A 24,038-nucleotide genomic window follows, 5' to 3' on the forward strand; every position below is an offset into this window, starting at 1 on the left:
GTCAATCCCACTATTCATTGGTAAAAGAGTAGCACAAGAGTTGGCGGTGGGTGGTGATGACTAGCTTACACTGCTAAATTAGGGACGGCTAGCGCAAATAGCCCTCGTGTAGCTTTGTGCGAACTTCAAAACAAACAAACTTTTATTATTTTATGTTATTTTACAAGATGGCATTTAAAAACAAAACAATGAACATTGGCACTTCTTTGTTTCGAGGTTGATTTAGGATAATAAGGGCTACATTATATAAGACAATTGTGGCTCAGTGTGCGTTTTGAACAGACTTATCAAAAATAAATAAATAAACAACAACACTTTGCACTAAAAAAAACAGCAACAACTGTTTGAGGAAATGAACAATTTTAAAAATTAATTAGGCCCGGCATGGCCAAGCGTGTTAAGGCGTGCGATTCGTAATCCGAGGGTCGCGGGTTCGTATCCCCGTCGCGCCAAACATGCTCGCCCTTGCAGCCATGGGGGCGTTATAATGTGTCGGTCAATCCCACTATCCGTTGGTAAAAGAGTAGCCCAAGAGTTGGCGGTGGGTGGTGATGACTAGCTGCCTTCCCTCTAGTCTTACACTGCTAAATTAGGGACAGCTAGCACAGATAGCCCTCGAGTAGCTTTGTGCGAAATTCAAAAAACAAACAAACAAAAATTAATTAAGGTGTCTCTCCACACGAATTTTGTCTGATGATTGGTCTCTCTCTCAGATTTTTTTTTTATTGTTTTATATGACGGTTCTCATGTAGACTTAAGCTGTGCCACTGAGATGACATAAAAGTTTTCAAGTAGACTGGCTGTATATACCTTTCATACTTTGAACTTGAATCTCTTGAATGTTCAGCATTATCTAAAAGTTTTGAAGCGTCAACCTGTGTGTGTGTTTTTTTATAGCAAAGCCGCATCGGGCTACCTGCTGAGTCCATCGAGGGGAATCAAACCGCTGATTTTAGCGTTGTAAATCCATAGACTTATTTAAGATAGACTGAATAGACTGGGATTAATTAACCAACAGGCTTTACAAAATAGAAATAGTTAAATTAGTTTTGAGCACCTTAGGACATAGTTGATTGTATTTACATACAAACTTTGGTTGAGGTTAGCCCAATAGACTCGGAGGAGTTGAAAATGTAGACAAATACACATTTCATTTTACATGTATATGGATATACCTTCCCTAGAGGTGGTATGAGTTCCGGTTGTCATGGTTACGAACTTGTCAACAACATTTTGGCTGTATTTTATAAATTGAAGAAGTTTTCTCTTTATCTTATTTTTTGTTTAAAGCAAGGTTTGAGTTTACTGACCTTATTGCTAACTACGATCAGGATATTTTACAAATTCAAGAGGTTTTCTCTTTATCTTATTTTTTGTTTAAAGCAAGGTTTGAGTTTATTGACCTTATTGCTAACTTCGATCAGAATATTGTTTTATTGAAAATGAAAGTATACCATAATTAAATTTTCAGTGCCGCATTAAACTTAAAAGTTAAACTCGTAGGCAAGATGTATTACTAGTTGTAGTCTTGTAGTACCAGTACTAGTAGTAACGTTAACAGGCCAAATTGTAAGTAATGAAATTCAGAGAAGTTACGAATAATTCTACAATAATAACTCGCCAAAAGTGTTAATTAGCAAAGCCTATAACGTTAGCTTAAATTTGGCACAGATTAAAAACTAAATTCCAGACTTGTTGATATATTAGCACAAGGATTAAAACATTTCATAAATTTAAATACCTTTATACTTCTTAACTTTACACTAATAATAATATACTTGTAGGCTAGTCTGATTTGATGTTCAAGGTTGGTTTTGACAAATTTAACCTATATTATATTAGAAAATTGTAGTTCACTGTGCATTTTAAAATAGGTTTCTAAAAAAAATAAAAAACAAAACTGTAAGTATAACAGAAATACATGATAAAATGAGAGTGACTAGGTTTAGATAAAAAAAAGATTAAAGTTGTTGAGATGCTACATATGTAGTAAAATAGTTGAAGTTCACTAATTTGTGTAGGGAAGGAAAATAGGCCTAACTAGTAATTTTATTAGAATAAAACTTAAGTGTTAATAATGATATCTTAAATATGTAAAGCTGTTAATGCAAGAAATTTAATTAAACAACAGTAGGACAAACAGAAAAGCTATTACACATTTTCAAAAATACCTCAGATTAATTCATTTTAAGCAGTATATGGTAAATAAAAATAATAAATGCATATATGAATTAATTGCTAGGAAAAGCATTAAACAAACAGCTGTACATTAACTAGTGTAACGTAGTTGTTAATTCTTATAACACACAAAGATGTAATATCTTTGATAACAAGATAAAGAAACTATATACAGTAACAAATGTAGAACACTGTAAGCAGAGATAAAATGTTAAAAGTAAAATTTTTTAATTTATGATCTGCTGTTGTGTTGGGGTTTGTTATGTTTGGGCATTTTACTTCATTAGATTGGGATTTTAAAATAATTGGTTATCACTGGAGAGATGTTGGTAAAGATTTCCCTATAATACTGTGTTTTATTCACTTTGAATAAAATAATTTCAAAACACTATTTCGAGGTAAGTTTTGTAAATATTTAGTCCAAACAAAGTTTTATTCGTATTAAAAGATAAAAACAGTAAATTTAGGCTTAACAAAAATAAGATAAAACTTATTTTCAAACTGTACCCAAACTTTTCATGAACAAATAACTAAAAATAACACACACAGCTGTCTTTTGTGCTTGGTTGGCTTATGTTGTATTAATTTTCTGTAACAATTATTTCTTTAAAATATTTTTCTGCAATAATAATAATAGTACAACATTTCAAGATGACAAGGAGACTGTTGGTCTAATAAGGCTGTCTCATTCACTGAACTAAAAAGAAAAAGATACCATGCAGTCCTTATTCTATAAATATTTATCAAGCCATTATTTGATTACCACATTCAAGTCTTATAGTTATAATTTTTCACAAAGTATGCATTTTATGTTTTATCAAAGTAATGCCAAATTTTTGCAAAACTCTTTATTTGTTAGTTTGTTTTAAAGCAAGGATTGGTGATCATGGAGTAAGACATTGTCCTGGATCCGATTCTTCTATCCAGAGTTATACTTTTCCCTTTATCCCACTATTCTTACCATTAAGTACAAAATAAAAGGTGTTTCAACATGTTCATATGTCTTTAAGATATTAAACACCTCAATCAGGTTCCTCCTAATTTTTCATTTTTCAAGAGAAAATAATTTCTTAGATCTTCACCACTCCTTAAATGACAATCTTTCTATCCCATTAGCCCCTGTGGCCCTTAATTGCAATCTGAGGGCTGCAGTTTCAAATCCCAATGTTCCACCTGATGTGCTCATCCTATCAGCTATGGGGACATAATGTGATGGTCAATTCCAATATTTTTTTATAAAAGAAGAGCCCAAGAGTTTTGTTGCAGGTGTTGATGACTAACTGCTTTTCCTCTAGTCTTTCTCTGCTAAGTTAGAGATGGCTAGTCCAGATAACCCTCCTGTAGCTTTTTGTGAAACTCAAACCAAGCCAAAATAGCCCTTGTATGGACACTTTCCAACAACCTAACATCCTTTTTAAGATAAGGAGCCCAAGTCCAAATGTGACCTAAACAGTGACCTATATATTGAAATTAAAACTTTAGAGTTACAATCAGTATTTCTCTAAATACAATTCAGAATCCTATTTGCTTTACCATTAGTAGCAACATCACACTTCTTGATTGGCCTCAGAGACTGATGAACTGAAATGCCATGATATGGTTATTTTCATAAGGTTTGAATAGGTTGAATAATAGAAAATAGTAATAACCAGAATTATAGATTTCAATTAATTGATTATTTTTGTGAGTTGTGGCACTTCCTTTTGAACTAATTGAAGATAATAATAAAAAATCATAATCAGAAAAATATCAATAAATTCAAATACATACTCAAACAGCTAATTGTAAAATGTTTTATTTATGAAGTGACCAATCATTTTTTAAGTTAGAAAATACATATGTTGATCAGTTAAATATGAGGTAACAGAAGTATGTTTATTTAGTAATGTAGTTATGTGATGTATATTTTATACTCAGAAATTTTTCTAACCTCACCATAGAACAGATAGCATTATCAAACATTTTTTGCATGTGTGCTCAAGCCTTTGAACAAAATTTTCATCCTTGCACCTAGTAACATGTACTGCATCAACCTATTATGCAATCACCATAAGACTACAGCAACTTCCCACCAATATGATGGCAATACATCCTTGAAAACTTTGTATATACCAAAAGCTCATTGTTTTCCTTGACCATGTACTGATCAGTGGTGTTTATTATTATTATTATTAAGAATTGTGAAATTTTCATAATTATTATTTTTGACATTTTGTTAATGAATTGTTAGCTTTTATACTCAATTTTCTTTATTTTCAAAAACATAAAAAATTTTGAATAGATTCAGTTATAGTTTCTGACACACATTATTTTTTTTTATATTACTTTAATTTCTTTTGTCAGTCAAAATACGAAATTTTAGGATGCATATTCCAAACTCTGTATTGTGGTTTCCTTGTCAGAAATATTTCCCACATTTTTGGATTTATCTTATTGGTCTGGCTATCTATATTTTCAGCCAGAATTGTACCTATACATTTGTCTATCCTCCCATTCTTTTTCTTTTCTTGTTCATCCTTGATACTTCATGTTCAGTCTTTTTGATAACTCTTTCCTGGTCACCTCATCCATCATTTCTGCAGCTTTTCTATCTCAAACTACTTCATATGTTATCTTTTCCTCTGTCTCTCTCCCTTCTTCCTCACTGTCAGTCACTGATGTTTCATCCAGTGACTGACAGTCTTCAAGGTTGGTTTTTCCTCTGATCATTGGTCTCTCCAGAGTTATCCTCTTTTCTGGCTTGTTTCATTTGCTCTTTATACATGAAAGTTTGTCAGTGAAAATGGAATTTTTCCATTGTTGATTTCTGGGTTCAACCCACTGTTCTCAATCATGCAGATTTCCTGTGTTGACTTTTGGATTGGGAGTCCTCTGTTTCCTCAGTCATGAGGTTTTTGGCAGTCCTGTACCACAACTTTCCTATTTACTGACCCTACAGGTATTTTCCTTTTCTATATTTTACCCATGGACGTGTTTCTTCCACATTTGTCATTTACTGTGGTTGGCTGCCCTTTTGTATGGATATATTAATTTGGTTCTGGATTACCTTGTTTTGTCTACATTCAGACCACTCTACCATTGCTCCTTTTTTCATCTTCCCTTATGTTTTCATTCTTTCTCTTCTGTGTCTGTAGATGTAAGTGATCTGTTTATTTGCCAACAATGTTTCACATATTCTTTATCCTTCAACATATTTTCTTTTTCCATATTGTTTTTCCTTCCTAATACTTTGGTTGCTCCTGAGTATAACTCCTTTGTTTATTCTCTTTCCCTTCCTTCCATTCCACACCTTTATCTTAATCCTGTTCCAGATAGACTTCTTTGTCCTGTACATGCTCTTTATTATATTTACTGCATGGCTCTCTTCAGTGGTATTTGTTCCTGCCTCTTTCTCTCTTGGCAACCATCTTCTGTTTGTGTTCTTTGTCAATTGTGTTTGGCTCTTCATTTGATTGGCTTCTTTTTTTATTGTCTTCTTCCCATGTTTTGTCCGAGTGTTTTCTCATCCAATTTGACACTATACTTTTTCATTGGTGTTTCATCTTTGTCATTTTTTGGAGGTGCTTCTTCAGTTGTGTATATGTATTATCCATGATACATTCATCTCTCAATACTTACATTGGATCACAGTTTCTTCCTCAATGGATTGTCACCTTCCAAATGTACCCTTCTAGAATATCAGAATTCAATGAGACTGTGACTGGGTAAATTATTTTTCTTATTTTCTCTTATCCCTTTCACTAATGCACATTGTTTGGATCCTTTTCTGTGGCAAGTGGTGCTTGACCAGGTATTCTTTAACTATTCAGATCTGTACTGTCAAGTTCCATGTTATAATTTCATGGCCACAAAATGCACACTGTAGAGATGTGGTGTTCCACAAGATTGTTCATATGCTTATTGTCATGATAGAATTGTTTCATAAGTTTGCCTGCCCCAGACCCTACCCACCTATGGATTACACTGGTAAAGCAGAATAGGATAACTGCCCATCTTTGCCATCCATAGCTTATATTGAATAAATTGGTATGGTTTGCTTTTCAAATCATGGTTCTGTGGTCATCTGTTACACTGTCTCAAGTGTTGTTATTCCTCCATATCTACCTCATTTTATGCTCTTTCTAGTGGAGTTTGATAATCCCTAATAATTTCCAGTTCCAAGCTGATGGGGTGGGTGGTGGACTGTGGAGTCATCCCTCTAAATGGATTAATGAAATACAAAGAAAAATGTAAATAATTATAAAACCATTCAGTTGAAAGTAGGGTAGGGTGATGGTGTTTTGCTGGTGTCAAACAAAAACAAATGGAAGTGAGATATCAAAAGTGCAGTTTCCTCCATCAGTTGGGATACTTCATCCTACTCTTACATGGATATCAGTTTTCAGTGGCTGGGTTTTGTATTTAGAGTAGAACCAATCAATTTATTTCTCACACATACATTAAAGATGTCTATATTTCTCCATAATATATACTCTGCCGGTATTGTGGGTCACAGTAGAGATAATTGCATATTATTCCAGATTTCTCTTTCTGCTATCTCTCTGTGTTTTTATTCTGAGAATGTTAATGCCCTTGGGGGATTTCTGGTCAATTTATCTTTAGTGAGAGATGTTTACATTATGTAGATATCTTTTCAATACCATATGTCAAGATTCTGGATCAATCTCTCAATTTATCTTATTCACATGTACCTCATTCATGAGTCAGGGATCCTAGAATCACTTTGTTCTCATGAAGTTTAGGTGAAGATGCTATGATCCTTTTTTTACCCCTGCCAGATGCTTGGATTTTGGATTGTAGTTGGCTTGTCACCAGTATGATCTTCTTTCCTTTTCCCTACATGAATGTTGGTTCCCAGTGGTCTGGATATAGGATTGTAGTTGACTTGCTGATGATCATCTTCTTTCCTATCTCCACATAAATGTCAGTACCTGGTGTTTGGGTTTTGGATTATAGTTTACTTACCAACAGTATGATCCTCGTTCTACCCTTGTGAATGTCAGTTCCCAATGGTGTGAGTTTTGGATGTAGTTGGCTTGCAATATATGGTCTGTTATGTCTTAGCCACTCCATACCTAGGGGCACATACTTTCATTTTACCCACTTTTATAATTTCTAAGGTTGAGTTTCTTAAATATTGCATGGTTCAGTTCACTTTATGGTCATAGTTCTCTCTTACTTGGATGTACTCCTCTGTTTTCTGCTCATATGTGCAATATCTTTTTATCATGGACAAAGAGTAGTCCTGGTTCTGAAGTGACATGGTACCCCATTATCAGATCTTAGAATCTACCTCATCTTAGGGAGTGTACCTTGAATACTTTTGAAGGATGCTTCTTTTTTTTTTTACTTCCTAGCATTGGTTTCTTCAGTGTGGGATTCTAGCTATTTATGTGAGAAGGGGCAATGTACCATATTGGAAGTTATTATTTCCTATACTAAAAATGTATTTCTGATAGGTAATTACTTCTTTGCACACTTCCTACTCTTCCTACCCACTGAAAACTGGTGCTTTCATCTTCTACCAAAACTCAAAGTGACTGTTCAGTAGAACTGAATAGAAGCTGACACATGCATCATGAGAATATGTCATACTCCTTTTGGTGTAGGTTTGATGCATGATGATTTGCAATGACAAGCACATGGGAATAAGTAAATTCCAATGAAGAGGAAGTAGAATGATTATGGCATGCATAAAATATTTTTTTTGCATATAGAGGGGAGCATTGAGCAAGAATAACTATTCTTGAGTGGAAGTAAGTATCTTTGTATAAGATAATTATAACTTATTTCAGTATAAGAAAATTATAACTTTAATTCCCATGGTGGACAGAGCACAGATGACCCATTATTTAGTTCTGGTTAAAAACCAAACCATCAGTCTACTCATCTTTATCTTTTCCTCACTTTCTTTCTTAGCTTGCTGTTCTCTTTATGCATTTCTCCTCAGTCTTTGAAATTATAACAGTTTTACTGGGGAAGTTTTCACTGACCTATTCTTCAGGCTGAACCATTTTCAATTTTAATTGGTGACTATTTCACTTGCTTCTTTATTTCTGGATTTTGCTTTATTGGGATAATTTGTTTTATAGAGTTAGATTCTTCTGGTTTTATCTCAAGGAACTCAGTTTGGTACTAATTCTTCATGAAGTAGTTTTTTGGAAATTCCTTGACTTATGACTCTTCTTATTGTCTTCTTTTGTGAGAGGCTAGGCTTCTTGGGGCTTGGTGATTAGTTTTTTTGTGGAATCAACTTTCAGCTTTGGTACTGTGGATGCTCAGCTTTCACACTGTGTACTCATTTTATAGGAAATATTTGGGTCACACATTTGTACACTTAAAAACTTACTTTGATGTTTATAGCTCACACCTCTTATTTTCACCTCAGTCCTGAGGGCTTCACATGGGAAGTGTACTTGTTTGGTTTGCATTTCCACTATTCTATGGACATTTGGAACCTTCTCATCATGTTCTGGGAGGCATCATATGCAGAGACTTCCCTTCTCCTTCTGGAGTCTGCTCTTTTGAGTTGGCTGGTAAGTCTCCTTAATCACTATTGACTCCATTTCTGTATCTGTTTACTTTGAAAGTCTTTATCATTTCATTTGCTGGTTGAACTCAATCTTCCCACTTACATTTCTAAAATATATACTTTCTGGTAGAAATTCCTTGTATTCTTTTCTTTCTATTCCTATGGTTTCGTCTCTTTCAGATACTTTTTTTTCTCTCTTGTGTACCCACCTTCATTGGATTTTAGCAGATCAGTAAAATATAACCTGTCATCTGCTGTCTCCTTTCATTTCACTACTTCAATCACTTTACCTCTTTACCATTATGGTGACTTGAACATTTTCATACAACTCTGAGCATCAGTCTTCCTGCACTCTGCCTACAGTTACTCCTGTTCACAGATGCCTTTATAGCCAGGTAAATTGGAATTTTTAATATCTTAACAATTTTTGGTGTTTGGTTGTCCTTGAAATGTGAACACTTCAATTGGGCTATCAGTATACTGTTTTATAGTTTCCTCAAAATTCTGTTTTAAGAACTCTGTCATTGCATTTTACATCAACTGACAATAAAGTACCTTCTCTCAGGGCCTCTGCTTTCTTGTTCTTGAGGTCTACTTTTGGGTACATGACAACAACATTTGGTTGGTAGTTTCCCATGTACAGAGAGCTATGAATTAAGTGGTGGATTGGCTATCTCACTTGGATCAATTCTTAACAATAGTGTTTCTTACATGTCTTTTCAGGCAGTTCACTGTTATCTCTCTTGCATTGCTCCTTTTCAGAGCAAGTGAAAGTCTATTTTTTTCTCTGCGAGATTTTTCTTTCTTTTGTGTCTTATATTCTACTTTGACTGATTGGGTCAACCAACTCATCTGGCTTATCTATTGTGTTATGAGAGATGACTGTTTTGGTCGTTTTTTATGTCTAGTTTTTAACCTAATGGCTTCTCTTGTCTCTGATTATCACCATCCCCTGTATTGCAAATAAGGATGTAGACAATCCCAACATTATATTCCTTACAACACATTGCTTTTTTTTACTTTTTCTGCTTTTGGGTTTTATCTCTTTCCAATCACCATTCTTCACTATTCCTAGTGGCTATAAAGAGGTGTGCTGCTGATTTTTTTCAACTTCCACCAAAAAGAAACCATCTGATGTATGGTATGTGTATATACACACACACACACGCAAACCAGAGACAGTGCAACTTATAAATGTCGTCCATGTTGCCTTACAAGGAATAAAACACCCTTATTAAATCTGCATCAAGTAGGAGACAACAGAAAGTATTAAATCCGTCTGCTCCTGCTAAGCACCCACTATGGGACAGAATTTTCTGCAAGATTGCTTCTGAGTAATATTGCTATTCTTAGTGTTCTTATTCATAGCAATCTATTGCAGTCATTTTCGTTTTTTTTTAGTGTTGGTCCTTCATCAACTTTGGATCACTACTTTTATTTGTACCAAAAATTTATTATCATAATTATTTATAAACAATAAATTTTATAATGTAGGAAGCTATACAGAATTGTAGCATTAAACTCGGGAAAGTTTCACAATTACATATCTTCAAAATATTAAGCCATTACTGCTTGTACATCCGTGTACAAGCATATGTTATGAGAGATTGACATTTTAGACATAACTTCTTTTGTCTGAATATTTGAGTCCAAAAGTTTATATTTTCCCTTTTAAGTCAAACATAAAAAAAAAGATTGTGTATTTTGTTGTTTAAGATAAGATGGCAGAATCTGATGTTCAGCCCATCCTTCAACGAGCATTGTTGGCATTACTTGACTCCAAGCCAGAGAAGCCAATTGAATTTCTAATAAATCAGTGAGTTAATGTTTCTTATATGATCTGAGCCTTAGAATGTAGTGTTGCCTCTTCTGGGTTTTTAATATTATTTTATTTAAGGTTTTGATACACTTTTGGTATGCTTTTTTTTCTCCCTAGTTCCATTTGTTTTTTTAAAGTTTCCTGTGTGCCAGCTCCTTTTCTTGTGTTATGCATTATAATATAATATACAGACTTGTCCAAGATTTTATGTCACATATACTATGTATTAAGATTTAAAATACCTGGAAATTTTAATTTTAATTTAGAAGTTGATTGAAAGTCAGTTTGTATCAGATTCATATTTGCCAACAAGATTGATACACATAATTTTCTTTCTTAAGACAAATATATTTCAATATACAAACAACAATACAATTTATAATAAAGGTTATTACAAATATTGGTTTATATACAAAGAGTTTTACAAACTTAAAAACTATATTGAGGCTGGAACTGAATATTTTAATGATAATCCTGGTTCACAATAAGCAAATTAATTCTCAGTTGATATTGTTAAAATGCACTTAAGCTAGCTAGTTTAACTGGCCTCACAACCCTTATAATCTTTTTACTGATGAAGATATTTAATTCCCTCATAGAAATACTAATATCTGAAGTTAATTCAATGATTGTAATGTGTGAAATCTATAAGTGTTCCTGATCAACTTCTGTAGTCTTCTGATTAAAAGGTATTTATGATAATTATACCTTCCAAAGCCTATAGTATACTGACTGTAGCAACCAAAAAATTTTCTATTACTATCTCTTGGTGTTTTATGATGGCTTACTTTTATACCAATTAGGTAAAATTCTCAAATGCTCAACAATATTTGAAGATACACTAGTGTTTTTTGTAAAAGATGTATTGTTGATTCTTACCCTTGAGAATCTTCTACAGATTTAGAAAACAGGCAGGACTTGCACAATACACATCCAACAATATACATCACATGCATCAAACTTAAATAAATGCAGATATTAAAATTAATGTAAAACAATAAATCTGTTAAAGTTTTTGTGAATAAAATTTTTTTTATTTCAACAGAATCATGGTACATAAAGGAAATCACACTGTTGAAATCATAATATTCTTAACAATAGATAAAACTTGCTAGTTGGTATCATTTTTTAGTTTTAATTTCCACATTGTAATTTTTATCGTGCATAACTGTAGTGTAAGATGGTATAATTGAGAAGAGAGTTTAGCAATGAAAATTATATAATGTTTTCAAAATAAAATGTATTTCAATAAAAATATTCATCTTTAAATTACTCTCCCTTTTCCTACAACTTCATGCTGATCTCATCCTGTGAATTAGTGCAACAATTAAGACATAATTGAGAATTTTCTCTGATACAAAAGTAAAATGTATCAGAGTTATAGGAAGTTCTGACATCTTTACTGGTTCAAATGTAGCAAGTATAAAATATAGCAAAGAACTGAAAACTCAAAGTAAATGTTTGAGTTTGTTAGAGCAGCTAAGGATAATGTATGAAAACTTGTACTTAACATTCAACTATAATTTAACATGTAGTTAACACATACATTTAGAATGAATTTAGATAAAATATAATTAGGTCAAAAGGAAGTTTTCAACATGTGAAATACCAAAGACAGACAGGTTTTGTGCAGTGAAGTTATAAATATTGTAATGAGAATTCGTGCCACCCCTTAGCAATAAGCATTTTTATTATAATGTACAAATATCCCACAAGAGATTTCCCACCAAAATCATTTAAAATTGCTAAAAATTAAAACAAGTTTTAGGTAATTCAGGAATAACTATCAACTGTCCATTAGTGCAAGTTTCCTGAGCTTTTGTAATTATCATACAAAATTTTAGTTTTCACTCTTAAGTCTATCTGCTCAAATGATCTTATTAATTTTGATAAGTTAGATCCACTTTATTTATTTAACTTTTCTTGTCCTCCACTGGTAGATTTTAGTTATTGGTAAAGATTTGTTGTTTGATATTCTTATTTGTCCAGTTTTCAAAAGGAAGGAGAAAAGACCAACTTAGTTACCCAAGCAGCACATCTTCTAGAAAGTATCAAGTCTCACCATCCAGCAACTGAAGAAAGGTTGCTTCAGGCATACAATATTATCAGTCAATACAGAGGTAGGGTTAAATATGATGAGATCTAATCCAATAGCAAGATATAAAGAAAAGTTGAGTTTTTGTTCAAAACCAATATATATATATATTTATTTATTTGACAAATATAAATCACATGTTGTACTGTATCTTATGTTGCAATTAACTCTAGGGTTTATATTGATCCCATCAGCTTTTTAAGCAATTTTTAAAAAAAAATATTCATGCACTATAAGTCTATGGCTTTTATGATTATTAGGTTAATAATAACTCATGAGTCACACATAAAAAAACATATAAACACAAATATCAGTATTATTTAAATTAACCCTGCTTATTACTGTTGGATTCCTATATGTTTGTTACATAGAAAATCTAGTTTTTTTTCATCAGGTTTTTACAATGAATGAAGTCACAGACAAATACATAAATCTGATGGAAATAGTGGACCCCCTTTGTGCTGAATGTTGTAAAAATCAGTCCATAATTTCAGTGTTAACTTTGTTTCTAAAATTTGTCAATATTTTACTCTTGTAAGTGGTTACAATTCAAATTTGTAATAAATCTTCTGACACTTAATATTTTTGTAATGATTACATGTAAGGCTAAAATGTCTGAGAAATCCAATGTTCTTACATTACATAAAATACGGTTTAGAGATGTCAATTTGAGATAAATTTTAAATAAGTTATTTCTTCATAAATGCTTTACAGTAATTACATTTTCATCATACTTCCACTATGAAAGTAACAGCAGTAGTCTGTGCATATTTCAAAAATAGTTCAGAAGGAAGTCCAAGGCCTCACAGGAGATATCTACACGGATTTATTAGGGCAGCTACTACATGGTTTTCTAGACTCGTATGTGGATAAATTACTACAGAAACTGAAATGTCACAGTAATGAATACATTCCTTTTCTTGTATTTCGTGCTGGTGTATTAACAACATTATTACTAAAAGGTAAGATATAAATGTTTTCTAAGTACAAGTTTCATCTAGGTGTTACAATCATGAAATCCAGCATGCTAATAAAGCTCACCAAGTTCACGTGACTTATCAAAGAGAATCCCAGGATGTCATTAATTCAATAGATGTCTTTGATATTCCCCTTTTTCTTTCTCCATACAATAATGGCACTTAATCAACTTACATGAAACCTTGGACCAACTTACTGTATAATAGACCCAGCATGGCCAGGTGGAAAAGGCACTCGAGACTTAATCTGAGGGTTGCAGGTTCATATCCTCATCACACGAAACATGCTCGCTCTTTCAGCTGTGGGGGTGTTATAATGTAACGGTCAATCCCACTATTCATTATGAAAAGAGTAGCCCAAGAGTTGGCAGTGGGTAGTGTTGACTAGCTGCCTTCCCTCTTGTTTTACACTGCTAAATTAGGGACGGCTAGTGCAGATAACCCTCATATAGCTCTGCTCAAAATTCAAAAACAAAAGAACTGCGAGGGCTGTTCAAAAAATATGCGGACTGTTTGAATTGTGCGGCTCCAGTTGGTTCCAGGGGAATCCACTTCGTGTTGCTAGGTTCGCACAGATCAGCTGATTACGATGCCATTTCCTGATTGCAGATATCTTCATTTGTGTATTAGCTACGCGGTTTTAAGTGAAGTGCGATTTTTTTTCGTTTGGCAGATTTCAGAATGAATGACCTGAAGGAGCAACGACTTGCTGTGAAATTTTGTGTTAAACTTGGAAACTCTGCGACTGAAACTTTTGCTGTGCTTAACACGGCTTACGGTGATGTTGCTATGAAGCGTACGGCATGTTTCAAGTGGCATGAACGTGTTTAGGATGGTCAACAGTCCATTGAAGATGATGAGCGTCCTAGACGTCCTTCCACATCAACTGATGACCCACACGTCGACAAAATCAACACCCTGGTGCTGGCAAATCGACGTCTGACTGTCAGGGAGCTTGCTGAAGAGTGTGGGATATCAGTTGGATCTTGTTACGAGATTTTGACCAAAAAATTGAAGATGCACCGCGTTGCTGCGAAATTCAGCCCTCAGAACTCGTGAGTTTTTGGCCAAACACTCGATCACTGTTCTTCCCCACCTCCCCTACTCACCTGACCTTGCTCCTTGCGATTTTTTCTTGTTCCCCAAACTCAAAAGACCCTTGAAAGGAAGAAGATTTGAGACGATTCCAGAGATTAAGGCAAATGCGACAAAGGAGCTGGAGGGCATTACAAAAGAAGCGTACCAGGACTGTTTCAATAAGTGGAAACACCGTTGGGATAAGTGTGTGCGTTGGGGAGGAGAGTACTTTGAAGGGGTCCCAGACCTGTAATTTCTAAATAAAATACATTTTGTTTTATGACGTCAGTCCGTGTCCGCGTATTTTTTTGAACAGACCTCGTATATAATATTTAGTTTAAACATAAAAAATTTTACAATTTAATTTAGTATTTCTTATCATTTCTTAGGTTGTGAAATTTCCAAAATTTTGATTTTGATATTATTTTGAGAAAAGTATTAAAAATATTATATTTCATCCTACAAGTTAAATTATATTTTATTGTCAATCATGAAGCTACATTTTCCATATCTAGCCAGTTTAAACTAGATTGATATTTATTAATATATTTGTTTTAATACCTTAATTTGCTGGTTACAGTAGTCACTGTTCGTGGCTGTAAATCATCAAAAGCTTGCCAAAAATTGACAAAGAATTATCATTTACGTTAATAAGGAATGCATATGGTGTAATTATTATTACCTAATGCACAATATCCTGACTGAATAGATGGATGAAGAACCATTTAAACTAAGTTGTCTGTGATTAGAAACCAAAACTTGTTTTTTATGCTGATGTGAGCTTTAAAAATGCTAAATGTAAGTTGTTTATGCACTTATATATGTATACATATAAAATTTCTGTTTGTTAAAGAATATATTCAAGAAGCTCAGAAATTATTTAAGCAACTAGATACTGAGGGCAAAAAGCATATTACAAGATCTTTAGGAGATTGTGCTCTTACTCAGCTCTGCACAGCTTTGACAGCCACAGCTAATGACCCCTTTTCGTAAGTGTATTTTATTTTTATATTATTAAAAAAATTGTTTTAGAAGGTAGCACATAGGATAACATATAAAAGTTGTAATAAGTTTCTAGCAAGACCCAAGGCTCAAGTGCTTTCGAATAATTATTCCTTTTCAGAAGAATAAAAAGAAGATAAATAATGAACTATTTGAAAGCACTTGAGTTTTGTGTCTCATTTAAAAACCATAAAAGATAATGATCAGACTTCAGGTGTGATATATTCTACTGTTTCTAATCTTTATCAAAATTGATTTTTACACAGAAATATTGTATTTTTTATGCATTTATGATCATAAAACAAAATGGAAACTTTTTCTGTTTGCTCAAGCTATTTATTTTGGTATAGAAATGCATTTTACTCTAAAAACCTAGTTGTTACCTGGTACTCCTACAGTCTCAATACATTTAAAGAATGGTTAAATGAATTACACTGTTTCTTACAATTTATATGGCAGATACTGAAATACAATGACAGAGTGTTCATGTTTAGTTGTAAGTTAGAAAATTTAAATTCATCAATTTTAAAATTGTTAACTTTGATAAATGAGCAGATAACTATGAAAATACTTGTCCCATACATTTAACTTTGCTTGTATAAGAGATCAGTTGTATATTTTTCTATACATTCTAACATAACAGCAAACATTTAGTAACTGACTTGTATATTTTTTGTAAGCATAACAAAAATGTTTTTTGTAGTTTCTAAGAATGACTTGCATATGCTGTTGCAGCTGCAAGTTACTGCAGACAAAAGTTATGTTGTCATGGATGACTTACTTAATACTTATATATTTGCTTCATTGCAAATTTCCAACCATTCAACAGTGCAATGATATTATTGCTAGACTTTTGTCTGTACAGCAGATTCATATCATTAGATTATTAAATGATATAGAACCAAAGCATATGATATAGCAAATAAAAAAAAGTCTTACATTTTCTTCTTGGAAACAGAAGAACATGCTCTGAAGAGTCATAAGTACTGCACTGGGCTTCAAAATCACACTCCAAGCCAAAAAGGAGTAATCTCCTCATTTGCAAAGTGAAGATGTACAAAAAAAGAACATTCTGACCCAAAAGGATATTACAAAGGAAGCTGAGCATGTCTTCTGATATTAATAGCAAGACATTAAATAAGGACTTGAAGTTACAAAGGCTCTCAAATAAGCTCCCAAGTACATTACAAATCAGTGACTATTTTCATGAAGTAAATGGTAGAATAACCTAGAATCACAGTGAACTACATACTTGTAAAACTTCCCGATACAACAGCAGTAGTTTTGTATGTCTTTGATGAGTAATGTGTAAATTGAGATACTGGGGATATTTTGTAATCATGGCTATCAGATTGAGGGTTATCAATACCAGAATAAATACTTCTAATGGCTTTACTAATTTTCTTATTAAGATTTTGAAAGTAGAATGTGTCTAGCCTTAAATATTTTAAGATCATTAATATATAGTCATTGATCTCTGAGTACTTTGTTAACCATTTTCACTCAGACATGGGCAATAATTGGATTATATGAATGCAACCAGTTTTCTTTATTTTGTCCCACCCCCCACAACTTATTATGTTCAGAAACAAATTATTTTATTAAAAAGACAAAAAAGATTCTGTTACTCTTCTATAAAATGATAAGTTCAGATAACTTTTTTTTCCTAAAGTCTTTAACCAGATTAAACCTGTGTGATATTCTCAGATCAACTGATTTCTGTGCAAGTATCAAATAGGTCTGCTTTGTAGCAGGACATTTGTGTAGAATTACACAGTAAATCTAAATTTAACTGTATGACTTTAACTGTATAATTTTAATAATTTTTATTAAAAGTTAATAACATTGAAGGAACGAGTTAAGGTATTCATTTACAAAGCAGGTTATATGTAGAAGATTCTAGGATGTTTATGAGAAAGCAGGAGTTATTGCCATTCTTTGCTTGTTCACTAATCATATTTCTTTTAGAACTTTAGAAATAGCTGTCAGTTTGGAGGTCAGCCAGATATGTAAAACATTTGATGAAGAAGTTAAAAATGTAACAACATGGGACAGTTTTATGACAGAAAATGAATTTGTGTCTGAAGCTATAGATGTGTTCTTACACCAGGTATATATATCTTGAGATTTTGAAAATAATTAGATTTTGGTTATGTAGAACAGATATGTTTATTCATGGTCAAAATAGCTGTCCTTAAATTACTGTAGAAAATTGTTGACCTGTAAGTTTATGTAAAGAATTTTAAAAATTTTGTGAGAGAAGTAAAATACTTATTCTGGTGCTAAAGTAAAAGAAAAAATGTAGTAGTAGTATTGTACATAAGATTAAAAAATGTTAACATTTTAATGCACAGTTTAAATACATAATATTTAATTTTTAGTTGATCAAGAGCCAAAATAATGTTATGTACCTTCTATAAAAGGTCTTAAATAAACTTGTAAGCTTTAAGAAATGATTGGTATGGCTTAAGTTGCTAACCCTATAATATACATTTGAGTATTTCATATTTAGTTATTTCATAGAAAAGTTTTATTTGAAAAATCATCTCTTAAAAATGTGGGAGGGGGATAGTAAATGTCATTTGTCATGACAGTGACAAATTTTAAGTTCATTGAAAGCTTCTTTTAGAATTCAAAATATTTATTTTATACAACAATTGATGCTTCTTGTGCACTAACAATGCAGAGCATTTTATATTTGTATGAAACTTTAATTTATAATAAAATAATGTTAGGTAGCTATTTCTAAATGAAATTACTGTCATGTTAATCCAATTAGTTTATCTCATTTTCTTTTCATATATACAGTTTGAGTCATTATAGACTGTAGAAACACAACTGAAATATCGTTGGAAGCCTTAACTCAGTTGATTAGTAATTTGAACTATTTGCCAGGAGAACTTGAGTGAGTGTTTGACTCTCTCATAGACTTTCATCAGATCTGTTATTATGTTGAGTTTTCTAAGCAATCTTGTAGCTGACTTAGAAAGTTGTAGATAACAGTGAATCAGAAACAAGCATTAAAAGTGTAGTTCTCACCCAGAATCAACCACTTGCAGCTTAACAACCAAATCAAAAGCCCCCTAAATGGCTGCACGTGTATAAAGATTTGTTGAAATGACTTTCCTTGTGATAGATGACAACAGTGATCATAGTTTTCCTTTTAAGCTGTTCACTTTAATAGACATCACTCACTGCTGGTGATTAGCAACTTGATGCACAAGTTGTTACCACCTTTTTCTTAGTCATTCTAACACCAAATGTATGACAGGATGAGACAACGAAAAATATTAACACAGACATAAGTGTGAGGTCACTATGACTCCATACAAGTTAAACCTGTATATGAAACTAACCATACTAGCTTTCTAGGGTTAAGTCTGCCTTTTGTTTGCTACAAGTCTGTTTATAGCAGACTTGAGCTCCTAAAGTTTTAACACATTGAAATATTATTTGATAGTATTCTTTCTATACTTTTTAATGTACTATAACTTAATACAATGTATATGAATAATAAAAACTTAGATTTGAATTTTAATAACCTTCTCTTATAGGTTCCTTCAACAAGGTAACTTTGCCAGAAACACTAGTAACTTCTGTGGACCATAAGATGATGAAATACAGAACAAGGAGAATAAATGTAATTTGTTTAAAATTAACAATGAAACTAGAAATATAACAACTCTATCTTGTGTGGAAATAATTATGTGGTTCAAAAGATGCACTTTATAAGTTTGTTCATATCCTGTAAAAAAATGTTAGAGGGCTGTGTAGGCGATGAAAATGAATACATAACACTTGTACTAGTAAACTTGATCTAAAGTTGCTTTGATGTTTATGCTAAACTGAAATTGATCTGTGAGACTTCTTTTAATTGGTGTATTATGGGCCAACTGACTAGCTGAACAATATCTTTTGAAATCAAAGATCCCTGAATGCCTCAAAAATTCATGAACTCCTTAAAGTGCAATAGTGGACAATTAAAATGGATCAACTTGGTTGTGAAATAATCCAGATGGAGCCAAAATTGGAAAAAGATTGCTGTTGCATTACCATGCAAAATTTATGGGTAAAAATTCCAGTATATATAAATTTGTCTTAAGATTGAAAAAAAAAGGGTCTGATAGGGCAGGCATGGGTTCATACATGCACATAATATTCAGTATTTGCCTTTTAAAAGTCTCAATTTTTAAAATAGGTCAGTAGTTTACACTAATAGACACTGATTTGTACAAATGTTGTCTCAGTATTTCACGAAGTAACAAGTTACTTAACTGATCTGAACACTGCAATTATAAATATTTTTCTCCATTGTCCATCCAAACACTTCATGAATTGATCAGTTGGCATGTTAATTGGTCTTTATATGATTTTCATTGGAACATATGTTAAATTGGCAGAAGTACAATGCTTATTTATCATCCTATGGAATCAAATAAAGTGGGTATTTAGTGTCACAAATTGGCCTGGAATGCACCAGAGAGCATGTTGACCCATTTGGTTTTCTACCTTTATGGACTGGGCCTAAGGACTGGTCATAAGTTTCATTTACTCTTTTTCCTATCTGTTTGTAGGAAAGTTGAAAAGTATGTAAAAAAAAACCAATACCTCCTGCCACTGATGGAAAGATTTTCTCCATGTACAAAGCCTTTGAACAAGACCTCACACCTACATATGTATTGTATCAGTCTAAAGCTTAGGATGTGCTGAAGAAACTCTTTTTTTAAAACATTGCTGAATATTTACTTATTATTTTCTGAAGTAGCTTCAGATGGTGATAATCATAGTATTACTGAATATAATGCTTGTGGACAAATTTACTTAATTAAAATGGAAATATTTATCAATTTAAACATTTTAATACAGTGCAAAGTTTCCTAATACTATTTTTGTTAACTAAGAGAAATGTGGTAATTTGAATTGTTAAAAAGTATTGTTACTGTCAGGTACTAGTAGGTTAACTGTTTAGCTTAGTTGGTAGAATACTCACATGGTATGCGAGAAATTTTTGGTTTGATTCTGAGCTGAGGAAATAACAAAATTCAAAATGTTATGATGTTTCTGAAAGCTAATTCTTTCTGTTCTTTTTAATGAAATAGCTATGGATTTAACGTCTTAATGAGCAGTCCTCACAGCAAACCTTTAAAACCAGTTTAATTGTTCAAAGAGCTTGTTATAACTTTTAACTGTCTTGTGTTTTGTTGTTTTAGTCTATAAAAATGTACATTTACACAAATGTATATTCTTCTCTTTTCTTAAAATATGAACTTCAGTTCTGAGTTTTAACTCTCGTATATATGTCCTGAAGAAAACATTTATTGTGCCCAGTGGCATATATACTGTGTGTAGACATGTTATTATAACACACTACAGTTAATTACATACAACTTTACAGTTTATTTACAAGCCTTTCCCCTGTGAAGTAATCTGAAAGGATGATAGAAGACTCTGTGAGTGGCCACTTCTGAATTAAATCAATATTCTCAGTTATAACGTAAGTAAGATCACTCTCTGTTGTTAGGTAAAAGGTGGGAAACAGTTATGTTTGAAATATGTATACCCATACCTCATTCTGTTAAGCCATAACTGATTGTAGCATAGTACCTCCATAAATAAGATAACCAGATTTCCAAACCAAGATACAGGACAACCCTTGACCCTCATATCAAAATGGTCCTTGTGCTTTTACTTGTCAGTGTAATTCATGATGTCTGCTCTGCTATGATCTCTCCTATATTTGAGAGAAAACTTAGAAAACTTTCCAACAAATAATGTGTTCATCCATTGTGATTTATAAGTGGAAATTTACATATATACCTGCACAATTTAATTGCCAGTGTCTTAATGTAATTATCATTATTTTCAGTTACTGTGCTTGCTTCTCTGTAAGTCTGAATTACATATATCAGGTCATCCCTTAAGTAATGTCCAATTTTAGGTTCAGAAAAATAGATAGGATTTCAAACACATTTAATGTTATTTGATCAATAATGTACATTCCTTTACTATTAATTACTTCCTGCCAATGATTCACAAGCTTCTGAATGCTACTTCTATAAAATTCTTAGGGTTTGGAGAAAAAGAACATACAGAGGGTAGTTTTGATATCTTCATGTGTTCCAAGCTCTTTTCCATCAAGATAGTTCTGCAAACTGTGGAATAGATGATAATCAAATGGGGCAAGGTCTGGAGAATAAGGAGGATACGGAAGTTTTTCCCAGTCTAGCTCTTCAGTCTTTGCAGATTTGATCCTTGCTGTATGGGGCTGTGCATTATCCTGGTATAACACAACACCTTTACGACTGATCAAAGTAGGCCTCTTTTCTTTCAGTGCAACATTCAAATGCCTCTAACTATTGACAATAGAAGTCTGATGTAATGGTTACATTGAGTGGCAGTAAATGAAAGTGGATCACACCAACAATATCCCACCAAATGCTTAACAAGATTTCCTAGAGTGGAGGTCAATTTTGTGCTGTGCTTTAGCCAGTTTACCTGCTCTGAATCATTGTCTACAGCACTTAACATTTTTATAATATATTCATATTTTGTTTTGAGTCATTAACCTGCCCAAAAAAGGTGAGTTGCATTCACAAGAGTGCAAATGTACACTCTTGCTCTAAGATTGGCTTCTGTCAAATCCTGGGGGATCCATTTTCCAAGTTTTGACACCTTTCCAACCTGTTGTAGTTAATGATGAACTGTTGAATGGATTGAATTAAGCTTCTTTGCTAGTTCTTCAACTGTTACAGCACAATCTTCATCAAGTGCAGCCAGCAGCAAATCATCATTGAACTCAACAGGACTACTTGAATGTGACACATCACTTAAGCTGTAGTCACCTGATCTGAAATTCTGAAACCACCTTCGACATTTTCTTTCATTGAGAGACTCTGCACCATAAACACCTTGAATGTTTTGTGTAGTTTCCACTGCACTATTGCCTTTTTTAAATTCATAAAGCATTATATGCCTAATGTGCTTCTCAAACACATCTATCTTCATAAGGGTTTATTTGATTAATGATCTGTAAAAGTGGAGTTGGGTTAGTTTCTTTTATTTGTCTGAACATTTTTATACATATCCTACTACATATTTTTGTCATTAAAGCCTTCTACAAAGACAGAAATGATGCACAATCTGTATTAAATTTTTGGACATTACTTATGGCATGACTTTATATATATATATTATCAATAAAAACGCACACCAACTCCATGCAATAGCTCTTTTATATTCACAAGATAGTGGATCTAAAAACACTAACGTGATGATAGTCCATTTAATTAATTCATACAAGATCTTGCAAGTGTCAGTCATCCAAGAAGAGCTGAAACATCAAATAATATTATCTTAAACTTTAGGATAATGTAAGACATGTATGTTCCTCAATCTTGTATGTAGTTACAGGTGATAACATGCTATTTGCCTAAAACTTATAAATAAATAGATAAACTTGTACTGAACTTAATATGAAAAATACTTACATATTAATAAAGATATAATCATATCCTGAATAATAAATATGTGGTTGTGTTATCTGTTTATCACAATATTAGATTCAGTTAAAGATATATTTCAGCTGTCACTTGTTATACTTGATGAGCTTGGTTTAATGTTACAAACTCTACTCTTCCTATGCTGTAAACACTGTTTTGTATCTAGTATAATTATTTTACACTCAAGTTTTTTCTGGAATAGATTTGAATTCATTGTATTTAAAAAAACTGTAAGACATACAATTTTATCCTACCCTACGTTGCTTGACAATGGTCATACAAGCAATCAAAATGTCATAAATATAAACAAAAGTTACAGGAAAAACAAAAACTATTGCACTGAGAAGATTTTTTTTTTCAAATACCTATCGACAATAAAAAAATACATAAAAACTAAACTAAACATATAAATTATTTGAGGTAAACTGTCACAAATCAGATGTATAACAATCAGATTGCTAAATAACGTGTTTTTTTTTCGTTGTATCAAATAGGTAATTTTTTCTTTAATTTGGATTACTTTCAAGATATACTGATGTCACAGGACCTCTTCTCATAAATTACATTATGCTAGAATTCCGTTCATTTATAAACTTTCCATATTATTTTATAAAGCTGACACAGACTATGAAAGGTAGCAAATGTGTACAATTACCTTTTATATATATATATGTGTGTGTGTGTATGTATGTACAGTACGACCCTGCTTTAAGCTGATTCTCTGTTAGATTTTTTTTTTTACGAAAGAGAAAAAAAACTCCATAGCACTCTGAGCATTACCTTTTTTATACGATTGGTAGTACTATATTAAATAATATTTATTTAATGAAATAATGCAACAAGGTATATAGAATAATGA

At 32.4% G+C, this 24,038-nt stretch overlaps 1 protein-coding gene across 4 annotated transcripts; it reads left to right on the forward strand.

Annotated features, from left to right (window-relative positions):
• The first annotated feature begins 1,214 nt into the window (after nucleotides 1-1,214).
• LOC143258458 (tubulin polyglutamylase complex subunit 1-like) lies at nucleotides 1,215-23,206 on the forward strand. Of its 4 annotated transcripts, XR_013032291.1 has the most exons (8): nucleotides 1,431-1,569; nucleotides 10,427-10,526; nucleotides 12,519-12,649; nucleotides 13,407-13,586; nucleotides 15,532-15,667; nucleotides 17,649-17,790; nucleotides 19,235-19,320; nucleotides 21,076-21,212. XR_013032291.1 is itself a non-coding variant. In XM_076517457.1 (7 exons), the coding sequence occupies exons 2-7, from the start codon at nucleotides 10,432-10,434 to the stop codon at nucleotides 19,250-19,252; spliced, it is 702 nt and encodes a 233-aa protein (XP_076373572.1). In that variant the 5' UTR covers nucleotides 1,215-1,352; nucleotides 10,427-10,431; the 3' UTR covers nucleotides 19,253-23,206. The 4 variants fall into 4 exon arrangements, 3 of the variants coding, with proteins under 3 accessions (XP_076373572.1, XP_076373571.1, XP_076373573.1); XM_076517457.1 differs by lacking the exon at nucleotides 1,431-1,569 and adding an exon at nucleotides 1,215-1,352 and having other exon boundaries at nucleotides 19,235-23,206; XM_076517456.1 differs by having other exon boundaries at nucleotides 19,235-23,206.
• Nucleotides 23,207-24,038: the final 832 nt, after the last annotated feature.

Source organism: Tachypleus tridentatus, chromosome 8, assembly GCF_004210375.1.
Source record: "Tachypleus tridentatus isolate NWPU-2018 chromosome 8, ASM421037v1, whole genome shotgun sequence".
Taxonomy (NCBI): Eukaryota; Metazoa; Arthropoda; class Merostomata; order Xiphosura; family Limulidae; genus Tachypleus; species Tachypleus tridentatus.